Source organism: Centruroides vittatus, unplaced genomic scaffold, assembly GCF_030686945.1.
Source record: "Centruroides vittatus isolate TY-2023 unplaced genomic scaffold, ASM3068694v2 contig_882, whole genome shotgun sequence".
Taxonomy (NCBI): Eukaryota; Metazoa; Arthropoda; class Arachnida; order Scorpiones; family Buthidae; genus Centruroides; species Centruroides vittatus.
In genome coordinates, this window is record NW_027122574.1 from 1,193,919 (window position 1) to 1,213,451 (window position 19,533).

The following is a 19,533-nucleotide window of genomic DNA, read 5'->3' on the forward strand; positions in this document are numbered from 1 at the left end:
TCTACCTTGATAATTACAAGATAAATGGACGAAGGCATAAGTGGTCTCTGGACGAATAACTGAGAATCACTGAATTTTTGGAGTACACTTAATTTCGGTTAATTACACAGTTCACTTTTCTAGTCGAAGTATATTGCGATCATCCATCTCCAAAACAAGATTTCTCTCCTAATTTTTTTTATTTAATTTTCATTCTGGATTATATTTCCAATTGTTCGGGCGCAGCGCCGAACATACCATACCTACAGAGTAAAATTTAGTGTATCTGTAAAATTGCAACTGTTGCTTTAAATTCTGGAAAATTTGTTACTTAATAGGAAGGCGTTCTTGTCAGTGGCGTAGCGTAGTGGGGGCGGCAAGGGCGGCACTTTAAGGAGGCGGCAAATTTCACAATAAATAATAATAATACCTAAATAAGGGGGCGGCTGACACCCACGCTACGTCACTGCGTCTTCTTGTTTTTTTTTTTTTTTTTTGTAACGCTTTCCGCCCTGTGGGCACTAAGAGGGCCTCTTATAGCAAGCCCATTATGGGTTCGGCCAGGCCCACAATGGGGCGGCCGGGTGGTGAGGGACGGGGACCGACATATCCGGATGCACCATCCCCCGAAAAATTCCTGGGGATTTTTCGGCCCTCCGGATTCGATCCCGGGTCCCCCAGGGCGGCAGGCTGCTAACCTTGACCGCTCGGTCATCCGGCCGCTGCGTCTTGTTGTTTATATACGGGAGAGACACAAAAGACAAGTGCCGACAGATCAATTTAGTTGTACTTGTGAATGGAATGTAGCATTATTAAATACGTAAAAAAAAAAAAAAAAAAAAAAAAAATGAAAAACTCCACGCTATCAGCCTGTTGGAGAAGCACAAATCTATGACCGGTGTTCGATGGTTTTATCCACTCGGTCACTGGCGAGCATGACATCCAACGAGAAACCCTATGTCTCTCGTCATTTCAATAAATATTACAGATTAACACAGTTCGTTTATTGTACATAAATCTGCGATACTGTTCTTTCATATATTTGTTTTGATGCTTTCGATAGTTTCTGTATGCAAACAGATTATTCAGATAGAGAAATTAGAATACGATGAGATTTAATCAATTTATTTTGCCTAAATATGAACTATAGGTATGACCAAAAAAAGTTTTTATAAGTATAAAACTTTGGAGTTGTTTGAATACTAAATTTCATGTTATTGAAGATATTGTTAGGCTATATTTAATTTTTTTCCATTCATTTCAATCAATTACTTCGTAACTCATTAACCCATTTATACAGCATGTTTTTCTTCCTAGATTTGCGATCAGTCGTACAATTTCATTCGAATTTTGCAAGATGAACAAAAAAAAAGCTCTGTTATGCTCCACGTAACGCTTAAAATTACATAATGCTTATAAACCCGGAGTTCAGCTGTCAAAAATTGATGAGTATTTCATGCAGTGATTCATAGTACATTAAAAGTATATGCAAGATAAGTTTTGTATGCATTTGAATCACTAAACGTATAAAAGCAACTTTCCAGCAGTAGTCCTTTATACCTTTTATAAATTTAAGTACAAAAACTACTTCCTTCCCCATGAGGCATGACATTATTGATGGGCAGCCCCTAAACGCGCACAGGTTTCACAAACACTCAGAATGTACAGAACTTCAAACAAAAAAAAAAAAAACTCGGTGTCAAACATTTTATGCAAATTCTGTCACCTCGTATGTAATAAGTCCTCACTCGCTCTCTCTCTCTCAACGTCATCTATCAGCAGAATTCTAATTAAAATGAACTTTACACAATAATTTAATTTAAAAATTCAAATGAACTGAAAATGTGTGTCCAAAAACTTTAGGTAATTTTTATTTAATGGATTTTTTACATCTTTAAACTTTTCAAGTATCAATAATTTCATTCAATTGGTTAAAATATCACAAGAGTGTTATTTTAAGCGTTAGGCACGCGGGGTGCAGGTGCACCCCAAACACTTTTAAACGCGTGTATTTTTTAATATAATTAATGCTTAAAAATTATGCCCTCAGTGCCTTCCTTCAAAGTACTGAAGATCGCACTAAAAAAGTTTCAAATTTCTGCGAAAAAAAAATTTTCATCGGAAGCACACAGCAAAATGTATGGGGTGCATCTGCACCCCGCGCGCCTAATGGAGGAAGTTTTATTAGCGCGACCACTGGAGGGGGTGGAGCCGAGTTAGCGTACTAAAAAAAAAGGTCATTGCCTGATATCGAATCAGTCATAATACAAATGACGAATGAGAGCATAGAATGCGTATAAACAAGATTTTTAAGGCCAATTAACTGGAAAAAAAAGTGTCCCATAGACTTAGCATTGAAAATTTGAAAGGTGGAGTTTTCTGGGAATATTTATTGCTAAATTGTCTTGAAAACATGTTTATTTGTCTAAATAACGTCAAACAACTTCTCGTTAGCAAACTAGAAGTGAAAAAACGATTAAAACAAGCGATTTTATAGCGACTGTTTACATGAGTCAAAGTGGTAGTCTGAGGAGGCGTGGCATTTCGCGGGAATTTTACCGACAATTGTTTTTACTGGTGGATCTAATAACAAAGAAAGTAAATAATTACAGTGTAAAAGAAGTTAACTATAAATGTTATCTGCCAATAATCTGCCTTTTTATCTCTAGTTGCTGTAGAGTTTTAGGGGGTGTATTTTTGGAAATACTGAAATATTTTTGGCCCGGGATTTGTGACAAAGCATTTAATGGTTGAAACACTTAAAAAACACATACCGGAAGATGATTCAACGATTAGATAGCAACAGACTTGTTTACAGTTTGAAAAATAGATTTTTGAAGTTGACGATTTTTTCCCTGAAGAATTCCCGAAACGTAATACTTTTTTGTTTTCGTTATAAATAAACAAAAATGATATATTTTGAGTAGTATTTTTGATTAATACATCAGAAACACAATCCCACTAACATCGAAAACAAAAAAAAACCGCGAAAAATTTTTTATTTTTACAGGAACAACTTTAGTCGCAAGGGGTGCAGGTGCACCCTGCGCGCCCCACCCTGCAAAACTCCCCCCGCGCTTTACGCAGGGTTAACAAGTTTCAACAAGCTCTCTGTAATATTAATCATGCAAAGAAAAACAATTCACTGACAATGATAATGTTTACATTCGAATAGGAAAAGCAAGTGCCACATTTGCTAAATTTGATTTAAAAAATTCATAAATCTGCCCTGGAATATATACAGTTGGTTAATGTTACCTTAGGTAACCAAGATAGCGGCTCGTCTCTGATTCCAGCAAGGAAACAGTGGGCGCACGTTCTAACCTAACCTATTCTAATAATTTGGTTGCTAATAATTATGGTAATTTATTAGAATGGGTTAGGTTAGAACGCGCATCCCACTGTTTCCTTGCTGGAATCAGAGACGAGCCGCCATCTTGGCTACCTAAGGTAACATTAACCTACAATTATTGAAAAAGGTAAAAATTGGAACCCTAAAGTGACCAGATATGTTAGGTTGAAATGGGGACGCTTCTGTGTCGTGGGGGCTAAAATGGGGTGGACCTCCGAACATACATATATATATATAATAAAAACTAATTCATTAATAAATAATTTAGTAGAAAAATATATAAATGCATAAATAAACTTAAAAATAACTCTTGAGGAAAAGAAAAGAAAACAATACACAACTTAACAATAGTCAAAAATAACGATTATTATTTTCCGGCAATGAATTTTTTTCAATAAATCATTATTATTTGATATTATTATTATAAAATTCTTCACAGGAATTGGAAAAATTGCGCTTCATTTGTAATACAGCCTTTAAAGTTTCTACGTTCAGTTGCGTTTTCTCTGCAGTCCAAAATTGGTTTACAATTGAAAAAATTCTTTCCGTTGAAGCATTAGTGCCAGGAAAGCATAATGTAAATTCAATAATTTTTTAAAATATTGCTGAACAGTATGTTATTCATATCAAAGTAATTAAATATTTCAATTCACCTTTTATCAGTTGGAATATTTTGGTCATTCCAAATACTTAATTTTGTACTTTTTTACATATAAAATCTCATCAAAAAGTTCCCCTTCTTCCTTATCAGCATCGAATAATTCCATTTTATCATCAAATTTGTTAATGTAGTCAAAACTTTTTTGCACGTTATCCCAATGAACCCCGATTTTAAGATTGGCCCACTTAAAACAATCAATGTGTTCAAATTGTGATAAGCGGAGTTCTAAGTACTGGATACATTTATTATAAAAATTAGTGGCATTGGCTTTGAAGAAATCTGTTTTGGTGGAGCACTCATTTTCTTCTAAATTTGTTATGTGAGTGCGTACAGCATCCATTATAGTATTTTTATCCCCTCCAATATTTGTCATGGTACTATGAAACAGTACTGCCTGACTATGCATAAAATGCAACCATGCTTCTGAAGTATCATCTTCGAAAAATGTTTCCATTAACAACTTCCGAGGATTTTGCACAAGAAATATGATTTTAAGGGGAATACAATTTTAAAATTCTTTCAATTGCAGGCATCAATGCCAACCATCTAGTCTTGCTGCATCAAAGCGCTTGTACTCACCTCTGCATCTTCATAGAATTCTTTTAATATTTCTACCCTTATTGTAAATTTATAAAAATGACCGTAAATTTTAATTATGATGCACTCAATATCAATTGAAAGTTGATCTGCTGCTGACTGTATAGCGTTGTGTACTATATGTGCAGCACATCCTACACCAAAAATTGGCTTCTGGAATGTGTTTTTAGCCTATTGTACACATTATTTGTTCCTCTTCTAATAAGACCACCAAAATTTGTATTTGCATTATCGGCACAAAGTGCTAATCTTTTCTCAATTATTTCGGAATTTTCTCCTGGAAGAGATACAAAATCTAAAAGCTTTATTTGTATCCCTACTTTGTGATCAAAAAACAAATTAATGCATGTCTGTTTATATCAATTTTACCTCCGGGAGATATGGAAAATTTGCTATTGCAAACATCACAGTGAACATTACTTTCAATTTCCGTTCTTTTTATGTAAGAAAATTCATTTTGTAATTCAATTGTTAACGTACAAGCTCGTTTCTTCGACATGACTATCTAAAATTAGTTTTTTATTTATTTATTTAGAATAAACCAAAAAATTAATTAATATTAAAAATTTATACATACCCTCTGTTGCATTCACTAAATATAATATAAATAAAATAATCTTAAGTTTGTTTAGTTAACTGTCAATACCAAATTCAAATTTTATACGTTTCCACTACACATTTCTAGTCAACATGACATGACCAAACGCGGGACACTTTCCGGGACGGCGTTCAATGCGGGACTAACAACCCAAATCCGGGACAGTCCTGCACAATCCGGGACGTCTGGTCACCTTAACCGAAAATAATATCTGGAAGACTAAAAGTGACTATTCAACGTGATGAAAGGAGAATTGTAAAGCATGCCTCAAATTTTACATCATCTTTTTGAAAAACTGCAGTAGATTTGGATCATAAAAGCATCATCTATAATATATTAAAATTAACAACAATTACTTACAAAAGAATGGGCAAACAATCTCACTTAAAACCACAACACATTGAGACAAGGTTATACTGGGCAAGAAAACACGTTGTAGAAAGAACAATGGAAAAGTGTAGGTTTAGTGATGGAAGAAAGTAGAATTTAGATAGCCCTGGTGGGTGGGCCTTCTGTTCGCATGATTTTAGAAAAGAACCTAGAACATATTTCAGTAGACAACGAGGAGGAGGAAGCATTACGGTTTGGACAGGATTTGCATATGGTGGGAAAACTTCAATTGCATTTATTTCTGGACAACAAAACTCAGAATTTTATCAACAAACTCTTCAACAGTATCTTTAACCTTTTGAAGAACAAATTGCTGGAAATAACTGGATAATTCAGCAAGGTAATGCTCCTATTTGTGTGTCTCACTCAACTCAAACCAATTTACAAAAATAATGTTATCTCAAAGTGGCCGGCTAGAAGCCCACATCTGAACCATATTGAAAATCTTTGGAGCATTATATATAGACAGGTACTGTATATGCCAATTGCAAGCAGTATTCAACCATACATGACCTAAAATCCCAAATTGAAAAATTTTGGAATAATTTTACCAGATGAAACCATTAAAAATCTTATTTTAACAATGGAAAATAAAGTTTTTGAGTTAATTTTATGTAAAGTTAATTAAACATTAAACATAAAATGTATTATTAATTTTCAATAAATATTATCGCTTTGTAAAAATTACCTAAAGTTTTTGGACACAAACTGTTTCAATTTTTTTAATTTTTAAAACAAATTGTTTAAAGTTCTTCTAAATAATAAAAATTATTAATTGATGTATTAAAAACAATTATATTAAATAAAAATAATAATATTTATATAGGACAATAAAAGAATAAAAGTAGAAGACAAAAGTAATGAGGGACAATCATGATGGCAATGAATCTAGGTGATCTGCAAAGCCACACAATAATAGTTTAAAATTGTGTTGAGGATTTAAAAATATTTCATTCTGCAATTAGTGTGTTTTAAAAATAAAAAATTATTTTACAGGTATTCAGTTTATTTTCAATAATAATTAAGATTAGTTTTTATTACATTCAATAATTTAGAATTAATTTCAGTAATTACTATACAGATAGTGGGGGGAATATATATATTGAAAATTTTGGTATAAAGCCAGTAGGTCTCTCTTCATTAATAACTAGAATTATTTGAATTTAAAATTAGCTTCTGTGAATGATTTGTATTAAAAGAAATTCAATCAATTATACAAAACAAATAATGATTTACAATAAGTATCTACATTAAGTAATTATGATGTCTTGGCTAATTCGGAATTTAATTCTAAGATCAATACTTTTTCTAAATAAATTTGTTTTTTAAGTGAAAAAAATATATTTTTTCTAAGAAACAAATCTTTTTGTATTCTTTCACTTATTTTTCTGATTTGCATTTCAAATAATTTTACCTGATTGCTTTATTTGACTGTTAAATTATTCATTCATTGACTGCTAACTTCAATTATACAAATGTACAGAACTTAAAATCTTCATTTGGTTTTATTTTCATTATTTTGATTTTCATTCAAAACATTTCTGTGAAAGTAATGAATTATTAAATAAATTCAAGAAAAAGAATATTAAATTACTATATATATTTTTTCATCTAAAATAATTCAATAAAAAAATACTTTAAAAAGTTATATTTTTAAAAATTTTTATTATAATTAATCATTTTAATATTTAAAGTTTTTTTTATTAGGTAGATCATATTTATTACAACTTGATACTTTGTACAAGTAAAAATATATATTTCTCTTTACCAAAATTTAATATTAGGAAGAATCAATTCCTCTCAATTGAAAACATTTATTGAGAAGCATTTCTAGTCTTTCATTGGTCCCCTTTAGTCCTTCAACCACTTTAGAAGCCCATATGAAATATTCCTGAACTCTCTTTTCATTCCATCCAATGGGAGTGGCCCTCTCTAGATCTCGCAGGTTGCTCAGCTTGTCGGCTAACTTTACCAGTTTGGCCTCGTGACTGAGACCAGCAGCAGTGTCTATTTGTGCCTGTTTTCTAACTGCTTTTGGAAGTGTCTTGTCGTCTGTCACCTCTACCACAATTGATGTTATTTTGGGACCAAAAACTTCTTCTAACTCTTTGAAAGTAGTGTCAGTGTCTTCAACAGTATCATGAAGTAGAGCAGCCTGTAAAGAAAGAATTTTATCAAATAAAGATGAAATATTGAAATACATTGGAATATAAGCAACTGAATCTTGATCTTTATATCTAAAATGTTTTACTAAAGTTACAAAAATAAATTAGGTATTATATATAAGCTAAATTAAAACTAAATATATTAAACTTTGCACAAAAAGATATTTAAAATACCCTTGTTTCTAAAAGGAAATATACAAATTACAAGTAAAGTTATGCAACACACCAAAAAACCAGAAAAATCATTTATCCTTTACTTAAATGTATGTAAATGTATACAGTAGACCCCCCTATAACCCGGAACGTATCTACCGTGTTATAGGGGGGTCTACTGTATTCTTAAATAATACACAATGGACATCCTTAAGGTTTGATTATAAGAACTTAAAAATAGAACAATGAGATGAAAGCTGGAACAGAATGTTTTAACTTAAAAAAAATAAATTTGAACCACGATAATACATGTGCATGACTATTAGTGTTACAGTCACCACCAGTTAGAAATCTTCAAGCAAACAAGATAGACCTTTTCCTTTATTACAAGAAAAAAGGACTATCTCGTCTGCATGGAGAGTGTTATTCAAGACTCCTAACCAGTGGCAGCTGTAACACTAATAGCCATGCAAACATACTACTGTGCTTTGAATTTATTTTTTTAAATTAAAAACATTCTGTTCTAGCTTTCATTTTAATGTTCTACTTTTAAGTTCTTATAAATGAACCTGAGGACATCCATTGGATATGAATGAAAAAATTTATTTAAGGATACATGATTTTGTTGAGTTTTTGGTGTGTTGCATTACTCTACTTATAGTTTTAACCAATATCTTTGCATCTGGATACAAATTACCATTTAACAAAACATCTTTTTTAATATTTCAGGAAGAATTATTTACTGAATTGTGTTTTATCTACATATGAAACATTCAAAATATGAAAAAATACAAATCAATTGAATTCTTCTTTTTTCTTTATTCAAATCCATGTCATCTTGACATCAAGCTGTTAAGTCCTATTTTAACATCTTCATTTCATAAATAATCTACACTAATATATAAAAGTGAGAATGGATGTATTTGATTTCTGTAAATCAATTAATTTCTATCTACATTCAATTTGCTGATTTACACATAGCACCATCTATTGGCAAAATTTTTAACAAAATCATAAACTAAATATAATTCTTACAAAAAAGAATATAATTTAAAAATATATATATATATTACATTCACTTAATTACTGCAACAGGTAGCTTATAGCACTTGCCATTCGAACTTTTACATTTATTTTCAAACAATATTTTATTAATAAATGCCCTCCAGTAGTTGAATGAATAAAACCACCAAACACCAGTAGTTAGTGTGTTGTGGGTTTTGGGCATAGCGAACAGCTGGCCACATGCAGCTTTCCAGGTTTTCTTTGTGTTAGTAACACTTAAATAGGGACCAGCTTCCCATAAGTCTTCCTGAGATTCATCCGCCTCGACAGATCGCTCATGTGTCACATTACCAAAACCAAATAAACCAAATTAATTCTAATGAGCAATTATTTATTGTAACATCATCACAATGCCAGGCATGAATTTTTTCATCATTTCTTTTAGTGGCATCTTGCCCCTGCACATCATACTTTTCCTCTTAGCAAAAGAATCGTGCCTGTTATAGATCTAACTCTTTTCAAGGGAAATTATTTAATTGAAGTAATGTGACTTTCAGTTTGCATTGGAAGTTCGTCTATAGTTAATTGGGGCCTCCTGCCCCTAAGATTTTAACTACATTCTAGAGATTGAGGAAGGACAGTCAGACAAGCAGAATTTATAAGCTCCAAGTTTTTCAAATTGTAACCCAATAAATTTTTTATAAATACAATATCTACCAGAACATACTTTCCACGTAGTCCATACAATCTGTTGCCAAAATATAAACACTCTATTATCACACAACAATTATTCTCGCATTTTATAAGATTTTTTTTAAGTCATACAAAGTCTTTCGGATATTAAAGTTAGCAAATTTGATCACATGTGGGACCATCATAACCCGTCTAATACAGATCACTTTTCAAATAATAATAGTAGTCATTGACCATCCTCTCTTCCAGGAGGAGGTCAACGACTACTTTTGGTTGAATTACTTCAATCCCCTTCCGCAACAGTCCCTTTGTTCTATCGGACCAGTGGTATGGTGGCATTCAAACAAAAATCTTAATATAAGATTACCGGTGAGCACAAAATGTTTTTAAGTGATTTTTCCAGGGTGTGAGTTTAAATATTTGATCTGTTTTCTGCAAACTTTGATTGGTTGGCAGATTACCATTTGCTATTCAACTGTGAACGGTACAGTTTCTTAGAGGTGACATTAGAAAAAAATATATCTGAAAAAATTTAAAATACATTTTCATTTGGTTTCTATTTGACCATTGAATTTGTACTGTCCGAGTATTGCAATAAACATGACAATGGTAGGTTGAAATACCAAACTCTTTATATGGTTTTTGTTTTAATGTTCATTACAGTATGGTATTTTATTTATATAGCTATAAAGGTTATCTTACATTAAGAGTTATCACACCAAGCAACCAATCTAACATTTAAAAAATTTTTTATTCCTCTACTGTATACAATTTAAAGAATTTTTAAAATGTATTAGATTGGTCACTTGGTGTGATAAACCCTTAAGTAAGATAACATTTGTAGTTATATAAATTAAATACTCTAATATAATATAATAGAAGAGTTAGAAGTATGAAATAATCTAATAGATTATTTCGTACTTCTAATATTAATCTTTGGTGTTATTTTTTGCCCAAGCAATGCAAGGCTCATCTGCTAGTTTTTTTATAAATTAAAAAAAAATTTAAAGTTATTACTTAACTATCAAATTTTGTGTGTGTGTATTATATTCATAAAGGTATATATATTATTAAATTTAATTTAACAGTACACAGTAGAGGCTAATCTAATCTGTTCCTAGGTTAGCATTTGGTATCAATCTACTTAAATAATAAAGAGAGAATCTTATAAAGTACATTTACTGTGCTCTCTGCTTTTTTGTAGAATTAGATTTTATTTTAAATAATATTTTTAAGTAATTTTTCTTATTAAATACATTATTCTTCATAAAATAAATAAATCAAATTAGTTTCAAAGAGGGAATAAATATTTATATTTATTAAATAGCCTTTAACAATCCAGATACTCCAATGGAAAAATAAGAATCATCATCATCATATCATTAACCAACATGAAAAAAAAATGTTTGCTATACGACTAATTTTTTTGACAGAAATCTACTTGGAAAATATTTATTTGATTGCCCCCAAACAAATTATTTTATTTCCATAAGCAAATTTTGAAGAAGTTGATCTGATGTGCTAAATTATTATTCATGAATACATCTGTTTACCAATAGATTTTAGGTACAAAAACATTAATATTAAATCAATATTTATAGTTTTTTTAAGTACTTTTGAATGTTAGATACACTCACTAACTTTATATTTATTGATTTTAAACTTCTTTAAGCACTTTGGTTAAATAAATTTAATTTCATAGAAAATATAATATTTAACCTTTCAGCAGTGGGAGAGTCAGGTATGGTTCTATCCCTTAGTAGTGGAGAATATACCCGAAAAATTTTTAAAGTATTTTTTCACGCAATTTTTCTCATTTCCGTTTTAGAAAAAGTATTTGTAAACAGTTATGTCTAGTAAAGAAAAGTCTTTTTTTATTGTTACATAATTCATTTTTTATGTGAATTTTTTTTTGCGGTAGTTTTTGGCTAGATTTTGGTGATACCCCCAAAAGAATTTAACGTATATATACGTCCCTCACCACTGCCACACGATCGCCCTCGACGTATATATACGTCCCTCACTGCTGAGAACATTTAATTTAAAATTTAAAATATCTTCAATGTTATTTCTCACTCTTATAATTTATTTATGGATCTATAAAATTTCTAAACTTTATTTTTGAAATTTCATACTAATTTTATTACTGGTGGATTTAATGAAAATAAAAAGTATTATGTAATATATTAAAACATCAATAAAAATAACTAACTGTCGTTGAGAACTTTAAGCAGGTTTAATTGGTATAGTCCATTAATAATGTTTAAAAAGATCATCAATATGATATATACCAATCTTTAATAAAGATGTTTTGAATATCCATATCAAAGTAAAAAGTTTAGATGCAAGCCTATATTCAAGCACTGTACTTTTCAATTTAGAAAATCTAATAGACGATCAAAATGTCATATCTCCATAAATATGAGCTGCAGTCAAAATTTCCAAAACTGGTCCAATAAAAAAAAGGTCTGATGTACATGTTAATTTATTGAAAATTGTTGCCTTCGAAATAAGTTTCTTCTGCAGCTGTACATAGATTCCAGAACTCCCAGTTTTTAAAACATTCCTGAAACTCTTTTTTATGACATTGTTAATTATACAAAAATTGTCATCTAATAAGCCACACCAAGTTATTCTATAAAAATTTTTACATGACCTTCAAATAAATTGTTTATACAAGTAGAATAGTATACATTCATTTTTTGCTATTCTACTAGATTCTATTATTCTTGTGTCCAAATGCAAACTTTATATTGTCAGTCCGATATATAAAACATCCACATTGGCATAAAATAGGCAAGGAACAGAGCAGTCAACAGGGAAGAGCTAGGGATTTTTTCCTGGCCCAGAGAAAACTTAAGCTCATAGTGGTTCCTACCCATATAAAATTAATGTTAGTTTTACTAACAGAAAATAAAATCTTAAAGACTGCTTTAAAAAATATTCTATGTATTTTATTTGTTCAAAAAGCTCTACTTCCAGGCCCATACAAATCTCAATAGCCCTGGCAAGTAATGCTAGTTGTTACATTAATTTGTTACTTTATCACTAGATAAAGTAAACACACCAGTTATCAATAATCAGATACTCCATCTCAAAGCAAACATACTTAAAATGATAAAAATAAAATTTTCCATTAACGAATTAAATTGATTAAATTTAAAATGTCGAATAAACCTGTTATTTTTATAAATATCAGATTATTATAGAATATATAGTAAAGGTTAATGTTACTTATGGTTCCAAGATGGCGGCTCTGATTCCAGCAAATAGAAGGGAAACAGTGGGGACGCACGTTCTAACCTAACGTATTCTAATAAATTACCATAATTAGCAGCAACAAAATTATTAGAATAGGTTAGGTTAGGTTAGACGTGCGTCCCCATTGTTTCATTGCTGGAATCAGACGAGCCGCCATCTTGGAACCATAGGTAACATTAACCAAACTGATCAATTAACAATGTTACTTTAGTTTTATTTGAAAGATCAACAGAACAATAACAAAATTAATTAATATATCGATTATTCTAAACACTACGAGGGAGGGGAGGCCATCTTTAAATGGCTAGTTTTGTAGGAGGAGGATCACATTTACCGCACGTTCTCACCTGTATAACGTCGGAATCGGTAATTCCAGCCTCTTCCGTCAGGATATAAGCAACATCTACGGTAATTCATTCAGAATACATTGTAAAACGCTAAATATTGTCATAACCTTAACGGTTGTAAAATCTAATTACACTCTAACCTATAGGGTGATTAATGTAGGGAGTTACTTCGTCTTTCCTCAATTGTCTCCTGTGTTTAACGGCCGAGAACTTAACAGCTTTCATTATTTCTCTCGACTCCATCTTCACCCCACCTCTCATGCACCGCCACAGTGTTGCCATTTTTCTTGTTTAAAAATTGTAATTATAAATATCGATTAAAAAATCAAACTGTTTATATTAATTAAGAAAATTATAAATTAATAAAAATTTTACATTTTTACATAATAATTATTTTATTAAAAAAGCCAATATTTTATGTTTATTTTCGTTATTAGTAAAATTGTAATGTTCGGTCATCTGGAGACGATGTTTACATTATTTGTCACTAGATGGCGCAGGTTTTGGGAGTTTAAAAGTTGCCAGACGGCGATGTCGCGCGCGTGCATGTGCATCTCTCCATTTGGATGTGCAACGGGAGCGGAGGCGAGCCACGACGGCTTCTTCTACCTGAATATGGAGTGAAGTGCAGCGGAGAAGCCGAAAAAAATAAAAAGAAGAATGGAAAAGTGCGATCGCGAGCGGGAGAAAGTGAGCGCAACAAGTGAGAATCGCAAGAGATCGATCATCGATCATGGCAGGAGGTGGTGCGCGTTTTCCGACTCTTCGTCGTTACTTTTACTTTTTGTGTGTTTTCTTGCCCTCTTCCTATCGGCCGCGTCCATGTTTAAACTTTTCCGATTGGAGGGGCGTGTTCAGCAATTAGAAGACGAGTGCAGGCAGTACCAACTCAGGATAGACTCTCTAAACCAGGCGGAGGCCCTTCTCAAACAGGTGAGTTTCAAACTAAAATGGGTCATTCGCATCGCTTTCTGCGATTCTTCCAAAGTAACACGATGCGTTGCGCTTCAAATTTCAAAAATAATCAAATGGCGCGCTTCTTATAAAGAGCGCGGGATTGATGTGACGGCCTTGCAACTAACTAATCACCAGATATTACCTGCCTATTTGGCGCGATATTTCCCGAAAAAAACACGAGTTGAACGAAAAAATTACGAGACGGTACAAATGATGACAATTGAAGGCTTCTCGCCGATATGTGCAATGCAACAATTCAATTCCGTCTTCAACGCTAGCCACTAGTAATTTGTCACAAGATACCAGATAGACCCTCACAAAATGAGATACCTTAGCATCACGCCCTTTATCATCCTCAAAATTTATAAGATGATAAGAAAATTGGGTATTCTCCGACGCGATGCGCCGCGTCAAAGAATATTCATTTTCTTGTATCTCGTTGTTTCTCGCTCCTCATCTCTAGTAGATTATTAAAAAAAAAGCAACATGATCTATCTTTTGCGTATCTGGCTCATCTTTAAATATGTAAGGAATGTCGAAATTTAAATTACGTTCTTTCAAACTTGTCAAAGACAAAAGACATTGTGTTATTCTTCGATGCAACGCGACGCGTCGTCTTCGAACCCGCGATCGCCCGGAGCCTCGCGTAACAGTGATGGCACTTACCAAAATTAGAGGTGGTGAAAGTCGCGGAGTAAATATTTGCTTCCTCTGTTTAATGTCTCTGCAGATAACTGTTTGTTTAAGCCAAGATAATTATCTGGAGTAAAGATAATAAATTACCCGATTTTGATCCCTTAAGGGATTTGGTAGAGGAGAAAATGGAACTTTTTCCCTCTACCTCACGTGAATAAGGGTAGCCAGTTTTTTTTTTTACTCCTTTTGTTACTGTCACGGTATTGTTATACTGAAAGTTCCCTTTTTATCATCTGCAGCGTGCCGAACAGGAGGAGAAGAGGAGGAAGAGGGATGTGGTGGCCGCCGAATGCATGTGTCCGCCAGGTAAGTCGAACCCACTTTCGCTTTCGGTAGTATAAGCTGGCATATGGCACGAGATTGGAGAAACGAAAAATGTCACCCTTCGGAGTGAAGTCACGCGAGGTTAATAGTCTTCAAATGTCCAGATTGAGGAAGTGCATTAAGTTCCCACCAACGTTTAAAATTTCCCTAGACTTGTCCACAAAAAAAAAAGAGCGATATGGGGTCGATTTTTTCTTTTCCTGCTCGTTTTTCGACGAGTCGCTCGCGATCCCTTTGTACTATTTCCGATCGATGGAACTTGTGGAATGTTATGTTTGTTGTCGATCGAATTAAAGTTTAGACGAGAGTTACGATCACGTGTTTCGCCTCGTTACGCCACACGTGCGAAATCAAATCAGTGCTTAATCGAATTTAAATGAATTTACACAACTATGTTTAACTGTTATTGTATTATTCCAGAATAAGACTTTACCCGTGTTGTTGATAGTTAGCGTTAACGAACAAGGATCGGTGTTTAGTGTTACGAATTTTTGATGATTTTGAACGCTTGGAAGCGTATAATTTTGGCACCAAACGAGAAATGATGTTGTAGAAGGAGCGAATTCCACGCACCGCGGGATATTCCCGCCGAAAGGATTACGTAAACAGCACGAACACTCTCGGACGAAGAATTTTAACCACGGATGGGCCCTCCTACTAGCGCTTTAAGTAGAGAATGAACTCGAAATTTGCTAAGAGACGAGCGAATATTCTCCATAATGCGACAATTGCTGCGACTCAATTAAAGACGGGCGATGCAATGAATGTGGCAAAAATTGATGATGCGGATCACCAGATTCATCCGTGTTATCGATATTTGAATTCCTTGACAAAATTCAAAAATATTAGACGCCGTATCGGCGACGAATGTGGCACTTCCGTTGACGTCGAGCGAGAGGCTCTTATCTATCGCCTCTTTACCCACTCTATGGAGAAACATAATCCCGCGAGAAGTGGAGAAAGTGGTCAGGGTGCAAATGTGACAAAAGAAAGAAGGGCAAAAACAGCTCTCCCTCTCTCTCTATCTTGTTACAGCAGACTAGCCAATTCTCATCGTCGAAGGGGCTGTAATGATCACGTGGTCTGCGACTCCTAAGTTATTCGATTGACACGCGTAATTTCCATTCCCGTCACGTGATAACGATAGGTCATAACTCGATCTTAAAGAAAAACCGATATCCGTTCCCCGTCTCCATCTTGTCTACCGACGTAGAGACGACATGAGATCAGGTGATTCGACATTTTACCTTCACGTCTCTCTCCTCACCAGTCGAATTGCGTGTAAAGAGAAATTAGTCGAGTGGAACGTATTATCTAAAAAACGTGCGGTTTCGGTTCTATGATTTCACGCTTCCTTTGCGTGCCTTCTTTTATCACGCGGTAGAATGACGACACAGAATCGCGTGACGGGAGTGAAAGCGCTTTAAACACTCCTCGGTCACGTGTCGATGTATAATTTACTCGAATAAGAAGTCATAAAATAATTCATTCGCCATCGAGTCCCTCCTAGTTATCGTACGATCGTCACCGTCGCTTAATCGGGTGATTACCTAATATTTTGAAGGGTGACAGCATTGGCCTATGGGCTGAAATGGGGAAACAGCCCGAAGACGATCAGATAGTGACTGATTTATGTAATTGCTTAATGGATAACTCGTATTTTTAATGGACGATCTATTAGCACGCTCTTAGCCTATAGGTTCATTTTTGACTTCACTTTTAAATCGCTGCATTACGAAACCAAGCGACGACGATGATTGCATTGCTCGAACCGATTAAATCTCGCGACCATCGTCAAGAGACACGCGACGCGACCATGTTGCGCGGATCTCACCCGAATTATGAGATCTTTGGAGAATCACGCGACCGGCGCGATTATCCTCGTGCCGATTGCGATCGCGACGCGGCGTTTACGATCGATAAACATTAACGAGGAGAATGAGCGGTCATTAGCCGGACCGAAGAGAGATTTGTTTATTTTTTTTTTATCGTTCCATCGCTTTTAGTTTATCGCTCAGGGAAACCGTCTGGCTGCTGGCACGTGATCGACAGCGAAGACACGTTAATTGTCACGCGCCGAAGGTCTAATTTCGTTCGAGACGAGTTACAAAGAATGAAATTTGGAGAAGCGAGACGCATTCCTATCGAGAAAGAGACCAGAAGAGATTGCTTCCGCTAATTGGACTCGCGTTCTCTGAGGATCTCTTCCCTAATCACTTTCGGTATTCGATCCGATTTCCTCGCCAGCTTACCTTCCTTTAATCAGCCAACTTTAGGTCACGTGACTGGCGATCGAACTCCTTCAGCCGACCACGTGACAAAGGCTTTCTCGCCGCGATTTCAAGATGCGTCTTAATGTCGATTTATTGCGACAATTGCAACAGTAACGACGTCGTATTAATCGCTTTCGATTATTACGCAAATTTCGCATCTATTAGAGCTTCTTACAATATGAATGGATCTTTAATCTCTTTAGTTTTCGGGTGATCAATGACTAACCTATATGCTAAATTGAGAATTTTTGTCGCGTGATTATTAGATCTGGTATCCTCTTCTATTTAGCATATCTCGCGAGTGTTTTGAAAGCTTCTGCGCTAATTTCTGATAAAATCTAATGACGCTGTTACGGTGACCGTAAGAATTGTTTAAAATCTTAAAATCGTTCAATTGTATGACGTTATCGGGCGGTTCTTATAGCGTGTGACTGAAGAAAGTACACCCCACTTATAAGCGTCCATTGACCTTAACCCCCGTTTTTCGCGTCACCGAACCACAATTTCAATTCTTTTCCACTTCTATAACCAAAAATAGGTTCCTCTACCCTCACAACACTACACGTAAGGTATAATTTTCATAACCTAAATGTAAACTTTTACTCCCATTGTTCTGTCACTTTCCGTGTAACTTAAGCGGAGACTCGAAATACAAATCAAAATGGTTACATCGGCATAATTTTTTTTCGTTTTGTAAGTCCGTACTCCTCTGTTTAGCCTCATATTTTGAGTCGAAATGTTAGAAATCACTCGAAAAATCGAATTAAATACGGATATAAGAATATATTTTATATAAATTTATGTGGCAACAATTACTATGAAATGTATACAAAGTGTTGCCAGTTATGTTTCTCAATATATTTTTTTTAATTCGGCGCCATCTTGATTTGTCAATCGAACTAATTGATTTTAATCCTCCTTGTCATATTTTCGTTACCTTAATTATAATTAGCCCTGTTATCTGATTACAAAGATAATTAGGCGTTCATTAATTGAGTTCGTTTAATTGCATCCTTAGCCATTTTTAGTTTGCTAAGTCGATCATCCCCAAGGGATTATTCCCGTCTTTTCGAAAACAAGCTTTGCAACTGGAGATGTATTCCTACATCTTGCTAATGTCTAGTTGACGAAACACCCCGACACGTATTCGTCTCCAAAAAACGTGTCGAAATGGAGAAGAGCCCTCTAAAGGGGAGGTTTCTCTCGTCTTGTTTTAAGTTGTAGATGAATCGGCCGCCGTCCCTTTTCTTGTCCCTCTGGACAAGTCGAATCTTTAACGACAAGTTGCTCCACTTGTTCCCCGTTGCGAGCGAATTTCAATTTGGAACAGGTGAAGTTTACAATTCTCCTCCTATTCCTCGGCTTCACTCCAGCTCTTGTTTACGTTTAGAATCCTAAACGACGTCCGATTTTATTACTGTGGCGGCGGAGCTTCATGAATAAAATACTTCCCGCCGGGTTTGAGAAGTATCCTCCCGCGCGCCGCCATTAAGCTGCCACTTTAAGTAGCCGGTGTTTGAATTTTTCTTTTCTTCCATCCTCTCGGATTTTCGACCAGCGTGTTGACGTTTATTTATTTCTCGCTCCCTTCGTATCGATCGTACAGCCTTTATTGTTTCTCTCTCTGGAAAACCGCATCACGAGCGCCACACAGTTTTGACGGGTGCAAGAGGCCAGAACCTGATGGAGCGGAAGTGACGTTTTGACACGCTTAAGTGGGTTTCCGCCTTTTAATATTAATTTCCCGGTGAAGCGGAGTGGTTAAGTTCCTGTCATTCGGGCTTCCGTGGGGAGAGGAGGCCGCCTTAACCCGGCCGGCCTCCCGGATCGCCCCTGACAGCAGGTAAACCGATCGTGCCCCGTTTTCTATTGTGTTTATACCCCGCTTCTACGTCTACATGAGTTGCCCTTCCTGCGTTAAATCAGGAGCAGTTGCCGATTGGGGGTTTGTCTTCGGGAAGCACCCCGCGGTTCTTCACTTCCTGGGTGAAGTCCCTGATTTATGCTCTTTATCACGTGATGTGATCGTCTGCGATTAGGCCCATCTCTTCCAGAACGCCAACCCAAGGGCATTTCCTCGTA

General features: G+C 34.6%; 2 protein-coding genes across 5 annotated transcripts in view; one reads left to right on the forward strand and one right to left on the reverse strand.

Annotated features, from left to right (window-relative positions):
* Positions 1-7,222: 7,222 nt before the first annotated feature.
* Positions 7,223-13,487, reverse strand: Mesh1 (Metazoan SpoT homolog-1). Its single transcript, XM_067280173.1, has 3 exons — positions 13,342-13,487; positions 13,202-13,257; positions 7,223-7,732 (listed from the first exon to the last, which is right to left on the reverse strand). Exons 1-3 carry the CDS (start codon positions 13,481-13,483, stop codon positions 7,358-7,360), a joined length of 573 nt encoding a protein of 190 aa, XP_067136274.1. The 5' UTR covers positions 13,484-13,487; the 3' UTR covers positions 7,223-7,357.
* Positions 13,488-13,718: 231 nt separating this feature from the next.
* LOC136983418 (collagen alpha chain CG42342-like) overlaps positions 13,719-19,533 on the forward strand; it is a 94,685-nt gene continuing 88,870 nt past the window's right edge. For all 4 annotated transcript variants that reach the window (XM_067280145.1, XM_067280143.1, XM_067280144.1 and 1 more), the window contains exons 1-2: positions 13,719-14,134; positions 15,094-15,160. In XM_067280145.1, the coding sequence (XP_067136246.1) occupies positions 13,862-14,134; positions 15,094-15,160 (340 nt within the window). In that variant the 5' untranslated portion in view covers positions 13,719-13,861. The remainder of the gene's footprint in view (positions 14,135-15,093; positions 15,161-19,533) is intronic.